This window comes from Capricornis sumatraensis, chromosome 17, assembly GCF_032405125.1.
Source record: "Capricornis sumatraensis isolate serow.1 chromosome 17, serow.2, whole genome shotgun sequence".
NCBI classification, from domain to species: domain Eukaryota; kingdom Metazoa; phylum Chordata; class Mammalia; order Artiodactyla; family Bovidae; genus Capricornis; species Capricornis sumatraensis.
Window position 1 is genome coordinate 79,325,107 of NC_091085.1, and position 16,941 is coordinate 79,342,047.

Below are 16,941 nucleotides of genomic sequence, written 5' to 3' on the forward strand. Positions count from 1 at the left end.
GTGTTACCGGCTCCCCTGGGGACCCACGTGCGCTCTGGGGAGGAGCTGGGTGCCACCCAGCGGCCCCCCGCTGCCCCTCGCGAGCTGGGGACTGAGCCTCCCAGCTACGATACTGAGGGTGAGGGTGAGTGTGGCTGGGGCTCGTCCCAGAGCAGCCCCGAGAAGCAAGGGGTGGCCGCCTGCTCCCTCCCGCCTCGGCTGCCCTTCTGGCCCGCAACCCCACCTCGGGCTGGGGGTCCACGTGAGCCTTGCTTCTAGGGCCTGTAATGTGGTTTCATCCTGGTTCCATCCTGCTGACTGGCGTGAGGAAAGGTGGGTCCTGTCTTTAGCCCGCGTCCCAGGTGGAGGGGCTCATCGTGCCCTAAGCGGGCAGAACCCCCATCAGCTCTGGGCCCTGGTGGTGCCCAGCCCAACTCCCACCTCTCGCTCTTGGAGGCGTGGCCGGCAGGGGGAGCGAGGCAGAAAGGAACCACGCTAGTCCAGGTGAGGGAGTGTGGATGCAGCGTGCAGGGGGCACCTCAGGGCACGTGCTCTCGCTGGGCTGCGAGGGCATGGGGGTGGGCGCAGTGAAGAGCGGCGGGGGCCCGGGAGGGCCAGGCGAGCACACCCCTGAGGCGCGGGAGGCGGCAACTCCGAGGGGTCCGGTCTCCTCTGTTCTTCAGCCAGTCGTGTCCGACTCTCTGCGACCCCATGGACGGCAGCACGCCAGGCCTCCCTGTCCATCACCAGCTCCCGGAGCTTACTCAGACTTGTGTCCATCGAGTTGGTGATGCCATGCAGCCATCTCATCCTCTGTCGCCCCTTCTCCTCCTGCCCCCAGTCCCGCCCGGCATCAGGGTCTTTGCTGATGAGCCGGCCTTCCCATCAGGGGCCAGAGTGTCGCAGCCTCCGCAGCATCTCTGGCCCCTGCAGCTGCGTTCCCGCCGGGCCGGCACTGCCGCTGCTTTCCGGGCCTGTGGTGGTGGGGGTGGGCAGCGGCAGCGGGGGAAGCAGTTGTGAGCTGCAGGAGGGGCGCCCGGACCTCGCCTGTTGCGCTTTCCCCATCTGGCCTGGCCGCCCACGTCCCAGCTCAGGCACCAAGGGGTTAACGAGGGCCGAGAGGATCCCTCTCCTGTCTCCCACCTCGGGCTCCTCGGAGGGCCAGGGCCCTCAGGACAGAGCCCGGGAGGCTAACCCTGCAGCTCTGAGGCCCCGGGGTTTTCACTTTCACTTCTCCTTCCCCAACGCCGGCCTCTCCCTCGGATTCAGCACCTGCCCACTGCCTTCCAGCGTCCGCCCAGGTGTACGGGGGGGGCTCCCTGGGTGCACCAGACACCACCACGGGCACCCACACACACCAGGACCGCGCACAGCCCACCCAGCCGCCCGCCAGCGCCCCTGGGGACGCCCCGCGCGCCCCTCTGGGTGCTGACTACCAGCACACGCTCGCCTCCTGCAGCAGCACCCCCCCGCCAGCTGGTCTTCGACCTGGGCTCCTGGAGGCCCGGGCTGGCCCTGCTGCGGGGGGCGGTCGGCGGGGGGGGGGGGTGGTGGTTGGGAGCGCAAGCCTAGCTCCTCCTGCATCACCGGACTCCCTGGGCCTGCTTCCGGGCCGCACAGATCACGGCCGCCGCCACCCTGCGGGGAGGGCACCCCCTGGCAACATCACGCCTTCCCAGCTTGGTCCATGGCGCTGCAGGGGCCGTCCGGGGGGAGGGGCGGGGCCCAGCGTTCACGAGGTCTCGGTTGCCCACCCTGGCACACAGCAGGGCCCATGTGCTCACCGCCTCCACTCCAGGCCGCGCCAGTCCTGGACCTCAGGCCCGGGAGCCCCGTGCTTCTAGCTGGAGCGGCTCCCAGGGCCCCCCCACCCCGGTTCTGGGCCAGCATGCCCTCCACCCTGAGGGTCCAACAACCCCCAGAGAGGCTGCCGCCTCCCGCCCCATCCAGCCGAAGCTGCAGAGGCCTTGGAGAGAGGCCTGAGGGCCAGAGGCTCAGCCCAGGGCCCAAGCGAGTCCTGGGTCGCAGAGGCCTGGCACCCTGCAAGGGGGGCGTCTGGGCTGGGCAGCCATGGATGCCCCCAACTGGGCAGAGGCGGCCCCAGAGGCAGGAGGTGCGGGGAGGCGCGGGCCCCGTCAGGCTTAGAATCCGGGAAGCCTGGGCCTGCAGGCCCAAGTGGGCAGTCGGGCCTTCTAGGAGGGCAGGCCGGCCGCGGGGCGGGCGAGGGGCAGCGAGCAACCAGACCCGGCCTCGGCCTGAATTCCTCCGACGTGTCCTCGGCTCCCTCGGCCAGTCCAGGCTCCGCCCCTGGCCCTCCCTGCGCCCGGCCGGTGCTCGGGGAGGTCGGAGGAGCGGGCACTGCCCACCCTCCGGATGTATAAGCGTCCCGGCCAGGGGCGGGCGGCGCGCGGGTGCGCGTGACGCTCGGGTTCCCGGGCTAGGCAGCCTGGGCGGTGTCCCTCGGCTCAGGGTCCCCGGGCGCGACCGTGAGCCGCCCAAAGGGGCCCAGGAGCCGCCCGCGGGGCCAGGTCCCGTCCCTGGGCACCGAGGAAGGGACGATCCTGCAGCCCTGGGGCCTTCCACCCGTGGCCACTGCCGGAGCCTGGACGGTCCTCTCCACGCCCAGGTGCAGGGGCAGCTGGGGAGGCGGGCGAAGCACAGGGCAGGGCCCGCCAGAACCCCGCGGCCGGGCTCTGGGGCCGGGGCCGCCTGCTGTAGCCTCCCCTTGGGGCGGTGGGAGCCGGTGGCTTCGCTGAACAGAGGAAGGCCGGGCCTCGGGGAGCCGCAGAAGGTCCAGGGGTGCTGGCCACAGAGGCTCCTGGGAGCGGAGGCGACGGGCCGGGAGCCTGAAATGCAGGAGGGCCCGCACCACCCCCCGGGGCTCTCCACCCGCCAGGGCCCCCTCGGCCTGGGGTGGGGGGCCGTGACGCCATGTCCCCTGGGCACGGGGCCGCAGCGGTGAGTGGCACCGCAGGCTCCCGCCCCCGGGGCCGTGGGCTGGGCCGGCCTCCGTGGGGCCGGGTGCATGCAGTCGGAGGCGGCGCCGGCCAGGCCGCCGGGCGCCTATGGACGCGCGGGGCCCGCTGTCTCCCCGGGCCAGCGCGTTCAGCATCGCCTCTCTGGTTGCAGCAGAGGCCGCAGAACGCACCACGCATCTGGCCCCTGGGTCCTCCGAGCCTGTGAAGCCGCTGGGATCCCCGGCCGGCATGCACTTCAGCACGGTCACCAGGGACATGGAAGGTGAGCCTCCCCACTGCGTCTGGGCAGACGTCCGCCAGACCCCTGCCCCTGGGGCCCAAGCGAAGAGGACTGGCGGGATCGGGGGAGGGCGGAAAGGCCGCACTGGTGGGGTGAGTGCCTGGCTTCCAGCCTGGACTCTGGGGCGCAGAGGAAGGGCGGCACCCTGCCCCAATCCTGTGCCCCCTTCGCCTGGGGACCCCGCTGCCGAGACCGGTGCAGCTGAGCCCAGAGCAGAAGAGGGCGTGGGAGGTCGGAGGGGGACAGGAGAGAGGGACCCGAGGGAGTCGGCAGCGGGGGACGGAGAGCTCGGAGAAGTGGGGGGACAGGAGGAGAGCCCCAGAGAGCCGGGAGGCTCGGAGAAGCAGCGAGAGAAAGCAGGAGGGGACGGCGGGAGGAAAAGAGCTGGAGAAAAGGAGAGGGAAAGAGGACACCCGAGCGGGGAAAGACGGAAAGGAGGCGAGGAGGGCCAGAACCGGAGAGAAGCGCAGAGAAGTCAAGCAAGTCGAGTCTTAAGAAAAGGAGCAAGTCCAAGGGAAGGAGTTCGGCCTTAAAAAAAAAAAGTTAAAAGCCACGAATAATAGAGAGACGCCCAGAGAGGAGGGGGAGAGGCCTCCTAAGAGCGAAGGCAAAGCGCAGAGGGACCGGCAGGAAAAGAGGGAGAGGCGGAAAGTGAGACGGGAGTACACGCAGTGCAGGGGCGGCGGAGGATGCGGAGGGGAGACGCAAGCGAGGGGAACAAAGGTGAGGCCGCGACGGGCTGCAGCGGCCCGGGCGGGCAGCGCCGCGCGGGAGGGCGGCCGGCGGGCGCTCGCGCGCTCGCCCGCCGCCGGGGAGCCGGTCCGGGCGGTCGGGGGCCGGGCGGGGCGGGGGCGGGGAGGGGGCCGGGAGGCCATTGTCTCGGCGGGGGCGGGGGCGCGGGGCGGGGCGGGGCGGGGCGGCTCCGCGGGCGGCGGCGCGGGGCGGCGCGCGCCCGCCACTCGGCCCGGGGCGCGGGGCAGCGCTCACCTCGGCGGGGCGCGCGGCCCGCGGGCCATGATCTCCGCCGTGTCCAGCCCGTGGCTCACGCAGCTCTCGCACTTCTGCGACGTTGCAGCCTTCACGGCCAGCAGCCTGAGCGGCCTGGGGGCGGCAGGGGGCTTCCCGGGCGCCGCGTCGCCCGGCGCCGACCCGTACGGCGCGCGCGAGCCCCCGCCGCCGCGCTACGAGCCGTGCTCCGCCGCCGCGCCGGGCGCCCCGGGCCCGCCGCACGCCTACCCGTTCGCGCCGGCCGCCGGGGCTGCCAGCAGCGCCGCGGAGCCCGAGGGCCCCGGGTCCAGCTGCGTGGCCGCCGCCAAGGCGCCGGTGAAGAAGAACGCGAAGGTGGCCAGCGTGAGCGTGCAGCTGGAGATGAAGGCGCTGTGGGACGAGTTCAACCAGCTGGGCACCGAGATGATCGTCACCAAGGCCGGCAGGTCAGGGCGCCCCTCCTTGGCCGTGGGCCGCCCCAGCCCGGAGGGGCCGGCGAGTGGGGCGGGGGCAAGGCCGGCTTCTCTGCTCCTGGTCCCGGCTCCCGCGACAGCCGCCTGGGGAACCGGCGGAGGGGTCAGGGGAGGAGCGTGGGGGCCGGGAGTCCACCCGCCTCCCCGGGACACCCGCGGCCTGAGGCGGGGGCCGGCTCAGTTCTTCCCGGCCTCGCCAACAGGCGGATCCCCACTTTTCAGAGGAGACTCCCGTCTCTGGTTCCCCAGTTCAGTCCACCCAGGCTAGTTGGAGGCGCCGCCGGGCAACGGGACAGTGGGTCGGAACCGCTCTGGGACAGTTAAGACCTCCCCGCACGGGCTGTGTTATGGGGAGGCCGCCACCCCGTTTTCTCAGGCCTACGTCTCTGCTGACAGCGGGGCCTGGCTCTGCTGCTGGGGCCGCCGCCTTCCGTTGGCCTGTTTGTTTGAAGGGCCCGGAGAGAAGGGGAACAAGTTTTGCGATGCAGCCGATGTGACCGGCAGACAAAGGCGGGTGTCTAATGTACACAGGAGACACCAGCTCTGCGTCCGCACGGCCTGGGAGGGCTCAGGGCCTGTTGGCAGAGCCCGCCCGGGGCTCCTCCTGCCCTGTCTCGGCGTCTTCCCCGGGGAGCCCGGGGCCTTCTGCAGGCTCCCCTGCCTGCCCTGGGTGCTCAGCCTCCCACCCAGCCCAGCCAGCACTCTGCAGCCCCCTCTGCCCTGCAGGGGCAGGGGGTAAGGGTGGCTTGTCCAGGAGAGCTGGCGTCAGCCCACCACCCGAGAGGAGGTGCCTGTAAGAGGCAGCGGCAGGACAGGCGGGTGGGGGCCGGGCGGCACGCTGTCCTCCCAGCCGGCAGCCGGCACCCGGGACTGGACCAGCCGGCGGCCATCGGCCTGAGCTGGGATTGCGTGCAGGACGAGTCGGAGCTCAGGGGACGGGGAGTTCAGGGGACCGCAAGAACAGAGGCCAGGCCAGCCTGGAGTAGCTGTGTCTGGGGAACTTGTCTGCGTCCTTGAGGAAGGTGTGGAGAACCCCAGGACCCGGCTAGAAGCCTCAGGGCCAGGGCTGTGGACTCCGCAGCTCAGCCTCTGGGGGTGGGGGGGAACCGGGGAAGCAGGCGCAGACTCAGCCGCAAGGCCGCCCGGGACTCCTGGAATCCCTGGGTTAGTCTGCCTTGCTTTCGCTTTGTTCGAGCCGGGAGCTTAAAGCGATGGCTTAGATCAGGCGGTGCGGGGCGGTCCTGCTGAGGGCCCAGGACCCCGGACTGCTGTTGCTGTGGCCCCCTGGGCTTACCCGGCCCCGGACAGCCGGATCTGTAGTCAGCTAGGTCGGGTCTGCACGGGTGGAGGTTCAGTAAGAAGCTAGAAGCCGAGGTCAGGGCCTGCAGGCCCAGCTGGCACGCTGAGTTAGCTGTTTCTGTGTTTCTAACCAGAGTTGGAGGGGCGGGGGCAAGGGGCTGTCCCACTGTCCACTTGCCCTTGGTGGGGAAGGGGCCTTGTCAGGTCAGTTAGGCAGCTGGGTGAGGGGAGATATGACCAGGGCCCCGGCCGGCCGGGGGAGAGGAGGCTGCGTTCTGGGCCGCTGGAAGCGGGCGGCCTGCCCTCGCGTCCCGAGCTGACGGGGTCTCGCCGCCCCCAGGCGCATGTTCCCCACCTTCCAAGTGAAGCTGTTCGGCATGGACCCCATGGCTGACTACATGCTGCTCATGGACTTTGTGCCTGTGGACGACAAGCGCTACCGGTGAGAGCCCGGCCCAGCCCGGCGGGCGTTTGTGACCGCTGGCCAACTCTCCGGTCCCGCCAGCCCCCAGCCCCACATTCCCGCTCCCAGGAGTTCTGGGGACTGGCCCTGGGGGGGCTCACACATGCTGGGGCTCCCCACCAGCCTTGTCCACGTCCCTTCCCCCTCCCCCGGGACGCCGGGCCCCGGAGCCGGCAGGAAAGGTGGGGTGGCCGGGAGAGATTACGTAGGGCGGGCCTGGCCGCCTGGACAATTAACAGCAATTAATAAAGAGAGCCCGGTCCGCCCTGCGCCCTAGGCCCTGGCGGGCCAGATCCAGGCTCCCCCCTCCCCGCCGCACCGGCTGGCGACTCAGGAGGCTGCAGGCTGGCGGGACCCGCGTGCAGCGAATCGTGGCGCCAGGGCTGGCCGCCTCCCTGCTGGCGCTTCCTGCCGCCTGTTTCCTCGAGGCCCCCTGGGCAGCCCCCTGTCCGCCCGTGGGAGCCTCGGGCACCTCGGGCTCCCTGGCCAAGGCCCTCACCCGGCGTGTCATGGCCCCTGCCCCCCCGCGGCCCAGGTACGCCTTCCACAGCTCGTCCTGGCTGGTGGCCGGGAAGGCAGACCCCGCCACGCCGGGCCGTGTCCACTACCACCCCGACTCGCCGGCCAAGGGGGCCCAGTGGATGAAGCAGATCGTCTCCTTCGACAAGCTCAAGCTGACCAACAACCTGCTGGACGACAACGGTCATGTGAGTGCCCCCGGGCTACCGCCCCGTCCCCCGGCAGGCCGAGGGGGTCCCTGCTGACCCCCGGCAGGCTGAAGGGGTTCCTGCTGACCCGCGCCACGGCAGAGTGTGGATGACGGACAATGAGCCAGGGAGAGCCAGCCTTTGGGTCAGGGGCCTGGGCCTGGGAGAGAGGGCTGCACTGGTCCCTTCACCCCACTGCTGGGCTTTTGCTGGAGGCAAAAGCCTGAAAAGGTTTTCCCTGGAAAGGATGGGGGGCCTTGGGGCGGGGCGGTGGGCAGCAGCCTTTGGAATCTGGCAGTGAGGTTCCTAAGAGGCCGGCCTCCTTGGGAGAGCGCAGGGTTGTGCCGGGTTGTCGGGAGGGAAGTGCGCTGCTCGTCTGGGCCCCGCCGAGCTGAGCTCGGACCTCATCACCTCTCTTCCAGATCATTCTCAACTCCATGCACAGATACCAGCCGCGCTTCCACGTGGTCTACGTGGACCCACGCAAAGACAGCGAGAAGTACGCGGAGGAGAACTTCAAAACCTTCGTGTTTGAGGAGACGCGCTTCACCGCGGTCACTGCCTACCAGAACCACCGGGTGAGGCCCCGGGCAGCCCGTTCTGCACCCCTGGGAAGGCGTGATTCTCAGTGGCTGCCTGGGGAAACCCAGCCAGGATGGAGCCCCCCACCCCCACCCGCCCCTGCGGCCTCAGAGCCCGCCCCCCCTCACCAGGGCCTCAGACCATCCCCCTCCCCTCTGTGTCCTATCGGGACCAGCCTCCTATCAGGTTGACCCCTCAAGCAGCAACTATCTCTGTGGCCTGAAAGTTTGTTTTCCAAACCATTCCGGAAGCTCCCACTGGGGGCCTGATGCACGGTCTACCCAGATTCCTGGGGGGCCCTCCACTCCAGACCTCAGCGGGTGGGGGGTGGACCTAACTGCATCGCTAGCCCCGCCTGGGGGGCACTTGCGGGTGCTAAAGAGGGGGAGTTCCTCGGCCAGAAGGAGGGCTCCCCAGCCCCGGAGAGGTGCAGCGCCCTGCGGGGGAGGGAGCGGGTGTGCTCCAGCCGTGTCTGGTGGAGAACGGGAATGGGGGGGAGCAGAGGGGAGAGTGGCCGGCGCTCCTCCGCTCCGGGTAAGTCCCGCGGCCCCCAGGGCGAGCGCAGTGCCCGCTTCCCGCAGATCACGCAGCTCAAGATCGCCAGTAACCCCTTCGCCAAAGGCTTCCGAGACTGCGACCCCGAGGACTGGTGAGTGTCCCCCAGGAGAGCGCGAGAACGCGGGCGCCCCGCTGGCCCCCCTGACCCCCGCCCGCCTCCCTCCCGCAGGCCCCGGAACCACCGGCCCGGCGCGCTGCCGCTCATGAGCGCGTTCGCCCGCTCGCGCAACCCCGTGGCCTCCCCCACGCAGCCCAACGGCGCGGAGAAAGGTAGGCCGGGGTCGTGGGATCCGGGCGGCCGCGCCCGGCCTCGCCCGCGCCGCAGGGGCGCTCGCGGCCTTCGCGGCGGTTGCACAAGGACTGCGGCGGCCGGGCAAGCGCGCACTCGCCCGCCGGCCCGACGGCTGCGCCCGCCCGCCCACCCCGCCCCGCCCGCCGGCGGGCGCGGGCCCCTGGGGAGGGCCCGGAGCTGGGCAGGGACGCCGGGCGGGAACCCGCGCGCTCTCGCCGGCTTCACCGCGGCTCAGCCGTCGGCCCTCCCCGCAGACACGGCCGAGGCCCGGCGAGAGTTCGAGCGCGACGCGGGCGGCCCGGCGGGGCTCGGGGACCCTGCGCACCCGCCGCAGCTGCTGGCGCGGGTGCTCAGCCCCGCGCTGCCCGGGCCCGGGGTCCCGCTGCCCGGCGCGCCCGGAGGCCGGCCCAGCCCCCCGCACCCCGAGCTGCGCCTGGAGGCGCCCGGCGCGTCGGAGCCGCTGCACCACCACCCCTACAAGTACCCGGCCGCCGCCTACGACCACTACCTCGGGGCCAAGAGCCGGCCGGCGCCCTACCCGCTGCCCGGCCTGCGTGGCCACGGCTTCCACGCGCACCCGCACGCGCACCCGCACCACCACCCGGCTGTGAGCCCCGCCGCCGCCGCCGCCGCGGCCGCTGCGGCCGCCGCCGCCGCCAGCATGTACTCGTCGGCCGGGGCCGCGCCGCCGGGCTCCTACGATTACTGCCCCAGATAGTGCGCGCGCCCGCCCGGGGGCCGGGCCACGCGGCCGCGGGGCCGCCCCCCGCCAGCCCCAGGGCGGCCCGAGGACCCCGCTCCCCGGCCCTGGGACCCCCGGGGCGCGCAGCCAGCGCCGAAGTGCGCGCTGCGCGCGGGAAGGAAGTGGTATTTATTGTTCTCGGCGAGGCCGCGACGGCCCCGGCCCGGCTGGCCGCTGCAGCGTGGACAGCCCGAGAACCCCCGTCTGCAGGCCGTGTGGTGTAGATACTTGTAGATATCTGTAGATAAACTGTAGATACCTCGCCGGCGCCGCCTTGATAAACGGTTTCGCCTCTTTTGGAAGCTGCCTGAGTGTCCGTTTCTTTGCGCCGGGTTACAATGCGCGGGGTGTCTGGGGAGAGCCGTACCCGGGGACTCGCGGGCTCCCGGGCCAGGCCGGCCGCAGGGCCGGGGGTCCCTGCCTCGCGCTCCCAGCCCCGCCCCCCGGAGCCCGCGCGCGGCCCCGCCCCGGCCCTCCCGTCTGCGCGCCCCGCCCCCCGCTCCCACCTCGCGGTCCCCGAGGCCCGAGCTCCTGGTCCCAGGTGTGCATCCGGCCTCGGCCTCGCTGCTGACATTCCTGCCTTGGCGGCTGCCCCTCTGCCTGGGGCCCGGGCCCCGCCCCTGGCCCGTTTTCAGGACCGGTGCCTGTCCTGATTTTCCATGGAGGCTGGGATAACAGTCCTGGTCGAGCAGGATGGACACTGTCCTTTGGGGGCTGGGAAGGGAAGAAACCCTGGCTCTGATCCGGAAAGACGCGAGAGGCAGCGCTCCAGGCTGTCGCGGCCCGGGCCTGTGTTTTTCCCGTTTGTTGACTCTTTGCTGCGAGGGTCCCCATGGGGTGGCCTGAGCAAGAACACAATGACAGTGGTCATGAGTCATCCTGAAACCTGCGTGGGAAGCGTTTTTCCCAGGCCAGGTGCCGTGGGACCTCTCCCCATCAGCGCCACACCGGACCTTTGATGCGGTCCCTTCCTGAGTCCAGGCAGGAAGAGCCGACAGCCGGTCAGCGTCCAGGCTGCTGGCCCGGCCGTGAGAGGGACGGGAAGTGCTAGTGGCCGGGGCCCCATCCCCCTTCCGGGCCTGACCCGCTGCGTCTGTGGGCCTGGGCCACCTCGGGGCACGGCTGGGCGTTTCTGACGTCTGCCCTTCGCCGACCTTTTCTTTCTGGGCATGGCCGGCAGGAGCCGTTCTCCCGTCCCTCTAGGCCGGGACGTGGTGATCACGGCTGCTGAGGAGCGAGCAGTGGAGCCAGGGCCCCCAGATCCTCGGGGTACCTGGCGCAGGGGCACCTGGCGCTGGCCGTGAAGACTCCTGCAGCGTCTGCCTGAGTGGCCAGCAGGCTCGGGGGACAGAGCTTCAGGAACACAGCCCTGGGCGCCACTCCAGGGGCTCCGCCCTGGTGGACAGTGTGCCCCCAACCCCAGGTCTGCCTCTGAGCGAGCCAGCTGTGCCCCTGGCTTCCTCACTTGGGGCCATAAATCCGGCCAGCCCTCCTCATCCCGGGAGGAGAGACAAGCCGCGGTTTGCTCTGCCCAGCCGGTCTCCGCGTGGCGCTCTGGCCTCCCACGCCCCGTCCAGACCAGGGAGAACCGCAGGTGCAGAAATCTCTGTTTTGGGTTTGTTCAGACGTGAAGTGAGGGCACGTGTTCCCTGGTGCCCAGCGTTGGCAGATGAGAGGCACCTCCCAAGACCGCCCCCTCCCCAGACTAGAGGCAGGGTTGCTGCGCCCACTGCGGGGCGTGCCCATACCAAGCAGGACAGAATAAAGGTGGACGCCGGGCCCCCACCAGCCGTGCTCAAGAGCCGGGCACCCACGGCTGGGCTCCGCAGATGCTCGCTCGCCCTGGGGCGTGACCCCAGCCCCCAGAGGTGTGTTTTCCTTCCACTGCACCCGCGGATGAGTTGTTCTGGCTGAGACCTTGTCACAGGCTGGCTGCGAGCCGGGGGCCCCCGCCGGCCACTGCAGACCTATGTCCGGACTCACGCGAGGGACACTCACTTATTCTAGGGTGGGTGCTGGGCTGTGCTGGGCCCCCCACGTTGCAGTCACCCTGCCTCTCATCCTGGGGTCGGGGGAGGCCTGGCTCAGGTCCCCAGGCCTCTGAAGGGCACTTGGGCCTCTCGGTCACTCGTCCCCAGGCGCAGGCACCTCCCTGGAACAGGCCGTTTCCCCCTTCACCCCCTGGCCCCTGTTTCCCACTACAGCCCTTCTCTGGGAGGGGCCTGGGGTCCTCCTTGGGGGCTCCCTCCCAGCTGTCGGACACCCCCACCATCCTCTCTGTATCCCCGATGGCCCAGAGACCCTGTTCCGGCCCCGTCTATGTCTCCAGGGCCAGGAAGGACCTCTCAGAGACCTGGTCCAGGGGCTCCGGACCCTTTAGGCCCGAAGTTCTTCGAACCTCGACGCCCGCCGTGTGAAGGGAGTAAAGGCAGGTGGGGAGGGAAGAGCCCCCGGAGGCCGAGCACCCGGCGTGTGGGGACCACGTCCTGGGGCGGGCAGCTCCCTGGTCCTGCCGCCTCCTGGGGTGTTTAGGAACCGCCCGCCCCGGCCCAACAGTTGCGGTTCCAGTGACTCACCCGGCACCCCTTCACCTGGGTCCCCAGAGGCCCGCTGTAGGAGCCCTGAGACGGCGCTGCCCTGACCCCACCGCGTGAGGACGCGAGGCAAGACCCTCTCAGTAGTGAGGCCCTCGGGGAGGTCCCTCTGGTGGCTGTGCTCTGGGTCGGGGGCTGGCAATGTGGCCTCCCAGGGAGGCCTCGGTGGTGCAGCCTCCGGACGACGGAGGTCTCTTGGGGTCTGCAGGCCCGTCCCTGGGGCCGGGGAGGCCCCCAGAGTGCGTGGGCAACATTGTGGGGGGAACGTGAGGCAGGTCTGCTGCAGATGAAAGCCGTGTGCAGCCCGCTGGGGAAGATGGGCCCAGAGCTGCTTCGCGGACTGAAGCGGTGATTCCAGGGAGGCAGGAGAGTGGCCCAGCTGGGCTGGGCGCGGGGGCACCTGGGTCTGCAGCCGGAGCCTCGGTTTCCCTTCTGTATGACTGGGGAGGGGCTGCGTGGGGTGAGTCTCCGCCTCAATCTCCCGTGAGGTTCTGCGGGTCCCGGGGTGGAGCCTCCGACCAAGCCTGGCCCCGAGGGCGGCCTCCCAGACGGGAGCAGCCGGGGTGGGTGTGGGGCTGCTCTGCCCGCCGCGCGCTCTGCATTCAGAGAAGCAGCGCGGGCGCCTCTGACGCAGTTCCCTTTCCTGCTTGTTGTTCTTCAGACCAGGTGGGCTTGCGAGATGGAACTGGGCTCTTGGAGTCTCCACTCAACTGGGGCCAGGTCTGCGTGTGGGAGTCGGCAGAACCAAAGGGGCTCTGATGAGCGCAGCCCACTCTGGGGAGCTTAGGTCTTAGTAGCCGTGATTAAACGATCTTAATTATAAAGGGGAATGTTGACATCCCTTTTCCATCAGCTCTTGATCGCAGGGAGCACACGCCCAACCCCTCCTCCCAGCCCCACCACCGTGCCCCGCCCCCGGCCGGGCCGCGGACAGCCAGGCGCTCCTGTGGCACGGCCCCGGACACCAGCAGTCCTGAGGTGTCCTCGCCAATGTCTAGGGCCTCAGCCTGCCTCAGCGGCACCACCTGGAGCCTCGTTTTCTCGTGCTTGTGCGTGGTGGGCTGGGCCCCTGCTCTGTGGTGCCCTCTCTCCTGGAAGACACCCCCCCGGCCCCTCACTGGCCCCTCCAGGACGCTGACCCTCCCGGCTCCTCCTCATCATCCTGGCCTCAACTCCTTTCCCTTTCGTCCTACCTCTGAACACAGCCTCTACCCCGGATGCACCGCACAGGTTCTTCCCCAGGACGATGAGGGCCTCGTGCAGGGGAGGGCCGGCACGCCTCCCCACGGCCCGGGATGCACTCGGGCCTCCCCGAGCAGGCTGTGTGCCGCGGGCAGGCAGGCGGTCCGTGGTGGGGAAGCCTAGTTCACTGGGCCCTCCCACATGCCTCAACCCTGGGATGCCCTGTGCCCAAGGGCCACCTGGCCGTCGGGTCCTGGCTGCAGGAGCCCCACAGGCCGTGTGCCCTTGACCAGCCTGGTTCAGGTGACTGGGCACCCAGAGGCCACCTCCCCGCCCTGAGGCGGCGCTGGGGGCTCAGGGTCCCAGCTGTGTCTGCAGCATAAATGGGAGCTGCCACGTGTGTGCAAGCAGCCTCCCTCCTGGTAACAGCGAGTGGGGCTTCTTAACGCGAGAAGGGAACCAGGCGGCTTCCCTGAGAGGCAGCTGGCCAGATCTGGGGGCTCTAGGGCGGCCATTCCCTGGGAGAGCCTGCGGGGCCCTGGGCTGCCAGCTGCACCCCTGCCCAAGAGCCTCTCAGTGAGGGGGGGACATGGCCGCAGGGGCCACAGGCCTCCAGGCTGCCCTCTGAGTGAGGAGGCCGACTCCCACCATCCACACTGGGGCCCCCCCCACCCCACCTCACTCTCCACGCACCCGTACGGTACCCACTTACCCACCATCCACCCTCGACCCCCCCGTAACCCCCAACCCCTGCCCCTGTGGTCCTCACCCCTCTACCCAACCCCCGTGGGCCTCTGTGCCCCCTTGTGCCAGCGAGAAGCCTCTGGCCATTGAAGGTGAAGCCCCATCTCCTTGGGGTGGCTGAGTGGGGGCCACGGGCCCCACACAGGCTGCTGCCCCGTGCCGCCGGAGCAGAGGCACTCCTGGAGAGCTGACCCCTCCCCGAGCAGGCGGGTGGTCCTGGGGCTGGGGGTCCCAGCACGCTTCCTCTCCGTGGCCCGGACGGGCAGGCCCTGTGACTTCGGTGGCCAGCTGGGAGGGTGCCCTCAGCAAGGGGGCTGGGACGCTGTCGGCACCTGCTTGGGGAGAGCTGGGAGCTGTGTCCACCTGTGTTCTCCCGTGGGGGCTGGTCCTCCGTGCTGCAGGTGGGCTGCAGGCGGGGGCCCTGGCGTCCTGGCCGCCCAGCGTTGTGGATGCCGGGAAGGGGCCCGGTCTGGGGTGGGCTGGACACCCGTTCCCGCGCCGACAAGGCAGGCTCACCCCGGGAAGCTGGCCCGGGCCTGCTCTCTGCTCCTGGGTCCCTCCAGTGGTCAGCGGCTGCCGTCCAAGTGTGCCACCCCCGGGAGCAAGCTCCCAGAAGACAGAGGTCCTGTCACATGCACACCCGGAAAGTAACTGAGGGTGAGCAGAGAGACCGGATCAGACCACAGCAAGGAGCAGCTCACACCCACGAGGGCGCTGTCGATGGCAGCAGCCAGCAGAAGACAGTCAGTGCTGGCGGGACGCAGAGCCGGGCAGCGGGCACAGCTGGTAGACAGAACCCCACGCCCGGTGTGGGCCCAGGAGGGCTGGGAGCGGCCCCGAGCCCACACGTGTCCACCCAGGCTCAGGGCAGCCCCGCCCTCGAGCGGCGGGAGCCGCACCCCCACGGACGGCTCATCAGGGGTTGGAACGGCTCAGCTGATGAATGAACAGAAGACCCGGTCTGTCCACACGGGGGATGAAAAGGAAGGGCGTCCTGGTGCCACGAGGGCCACAGCACGGATGAGCCCCGAGGACCGGACGCCTGGTGAAGCGCCAGACACGGGAGGACAGACCCTGCACGAGGCCCCGGGGGCGTGAAATTCACAGAACGGAGTAGATGGTGGGGACCAGGGCGGGGGAAGGGGACGGGGCAGAGCGTCAGCTTGGGAAGGCGGAAAGCTCCGGAGCTGTGCGTGCTGACCGCTGCAGGACCCCGTGTGGGTCCCCGATGCTGCCAAGCCATGCGCCGAACACCAGCCAAGACGGCAGTGACTTTTAAGTGTGTCTATGCATGCTTAGCGATTTATAACCCCTGGATCACCCGCAGTCTATCGAAACCACGTTACTCTTCTCGGATTGGCCCAGTCAGCCCTCGCACGCGAGCACGCTGTCGTGCCCGACTCTCCCGCGACCTCATGGTCTGCAGCCCGGCAGGCTCCTCAGTCCGTGGGACTCCAGGCGAGAACACTGGGATGGGTTGCCATGCCCTCCTCCAGGGGATCTTCCCGACCCAGGGATCGAACCTGCGTCTCCTGCATCGGCAGGCGGGTTCTTTACCACTGCGCCACCTGGGAAGCCCCAAGTCAGGCCTCATGTGTCTGCAAACCGACAGTGTTTCCCAGGGTAGTTTGGAGAGGCCTGGTGGTTGTCACCCTAGGCGGCTGGAGACCAGCCCGCTGCGGGCACAGGAATCTTGGGGGCACAGGGTCGGGGTCAGCTCACAGTGTGGCCCGACGTCCTGAGCCCCGTGGCCTGCCTGGCATGCAGCTGGCACGCAGCTGGATGGGCGCATGTCCCTCCTGTGGGAGCTCCCCTCTTGGCTGTGTGCCCACCAGGCCGGGTCCACCCGGCCCCCCACCCCAAGCCCTCCAGTGCCCAGGGGCCCAGACTCGCCATGAGGCAGGCCATCCAGTTGTGGGCTCCAGCGGGGTGTGGGCTCAGGACCCCCAGGAGAGGGCCCCTCCGAAAGCCCGAGCCTGGACAGTTCTGCGGGCTCTGGAGCAGAAGGCGCCCTGTGGGGCAGGCCTGGGGGGACCCTGAGAAAGGCCCCGAGACCACCAGAAAGGTCGCTGAAGCATCACAGAGCCTTGCCGACCCCTGACCCTGACCCTGGGAGCAGGGGGTCCTGCTGACCCCGCCCCCTCCTGGCCCGCCCAGCGTCTTCCCCCGTGTGGGGCTCCCACCCTCGACCCTCGGGGCCAGGCCGGGGGAGGGGGGTGGGCAGAGTGGCACCTCCAGCCCCACGGTGTCCTCGGAGAGTTTCTGCGCTCGAGCACTGCACGTGCCCAGAAGACAGCAGCGTCCGCCAGGATGGGGGGTAGCCGTGCTCTGGGGAGAGCGGGGCCAGGACAGGCTCGGGAGGGCCAGGCCCAGTGCTCAGGGCTGCACACGGCCAGGCCGGGCGGGAGGGGGCCCATCCACCACGAGGGATGGACAGGCAGACAGGGATGCGCCCCGTGGGGGTCCCTCCTCCACAGGACCCAGGCCAGATGAGGGGCACTGTGGCGTGGGTGGCTGGGCACCGTGTCCATACCCAGGCTGGGAGAGGTGGCGCTGGACGCCGGGAGGGACAGGGCAGAGGCCCTGGGGGCTGCGCCGGGTGCCCCGCGGCTTTCCGCCTGCCCCCCGCCCTGGGCCGGGCCGCTCGACCCCACCCCGTGCTCCCCCAGCCCCTCCTCCCATCCCTGAGCTCGGCGTGCAGCCTGGGGGCTGCCACTCCCCTAGCCACCTCCTGCTGTCCTTCTCCAAGGCACTGAGCCGAGAGGCGTGTCGAGGCCCAGGGAAGGCCCGTGGCCTCGGCTTCCCCACGACCCCCGGATGGACTCCAGAGCTGGCCTGACACCTGAAGGCCAAGGCCTCACGCTGAAGCCGGGCGCTGGCTCCATGCTTTTCCCCTTCACTTTGATCTATGCTTGAAATTTCCAAATGAAAACAATGTCAGCTGTTTATTCTCCAGACTGATCAGCTGGATGTTGTGCAGTGATAACCCCCCGTGCCGTCACACCCCACCTCCGCTCATAAATCAGCTTATGGCTGTGATAGCCCAGAATTCCCCAACACGCCGCTGGCTGCAAGTTCAGT

At 70.0% G+C, this 16,941-nt stretch overlaps 1 protein-coding gene across 2 annotated transcripts; it reads left to right on the forward strand.

Moving 5' to 3' along the window:
* The first annotated feature begins 3,185 nt into the window (after positions 1-3,185).
* Positions 3,186-9,316, forward strand: TBX1 (T-box transcription factor 1). 2 transcript variants are annotated; one of them, XM_068990225.1, is made up of 8 exons: positions 3,186-3,219; positions 4,313-4,670; positions 6,337-6,438; positions 6,995-7,166; positions 7,589-7,744; positions 8,330-8,397; positions 8,476-8,576; positions 8,853-9,316. In XM_068990225.1, the coding sequence occupies exons 1-8, from the start codon at positions 3,186-3,188 to the stop codon at positions 9,314-9,316; spliced, it is 1,455 nt and encodes a 484-aa protein (XP_068846326.1). The 2 variants fall into 2 exon arrangements, with proteins under 2 accessions (XP_068846326.1, XP_068846325.1); XM_068990224.1 differs by lacking the exon at positions 3,186-3,219 and having other exon boundaries at positions 4,252-4,670.
* The last annotated feature ends 7,625 nt before the right edge of the window (positions 9,317-16,941 follow it).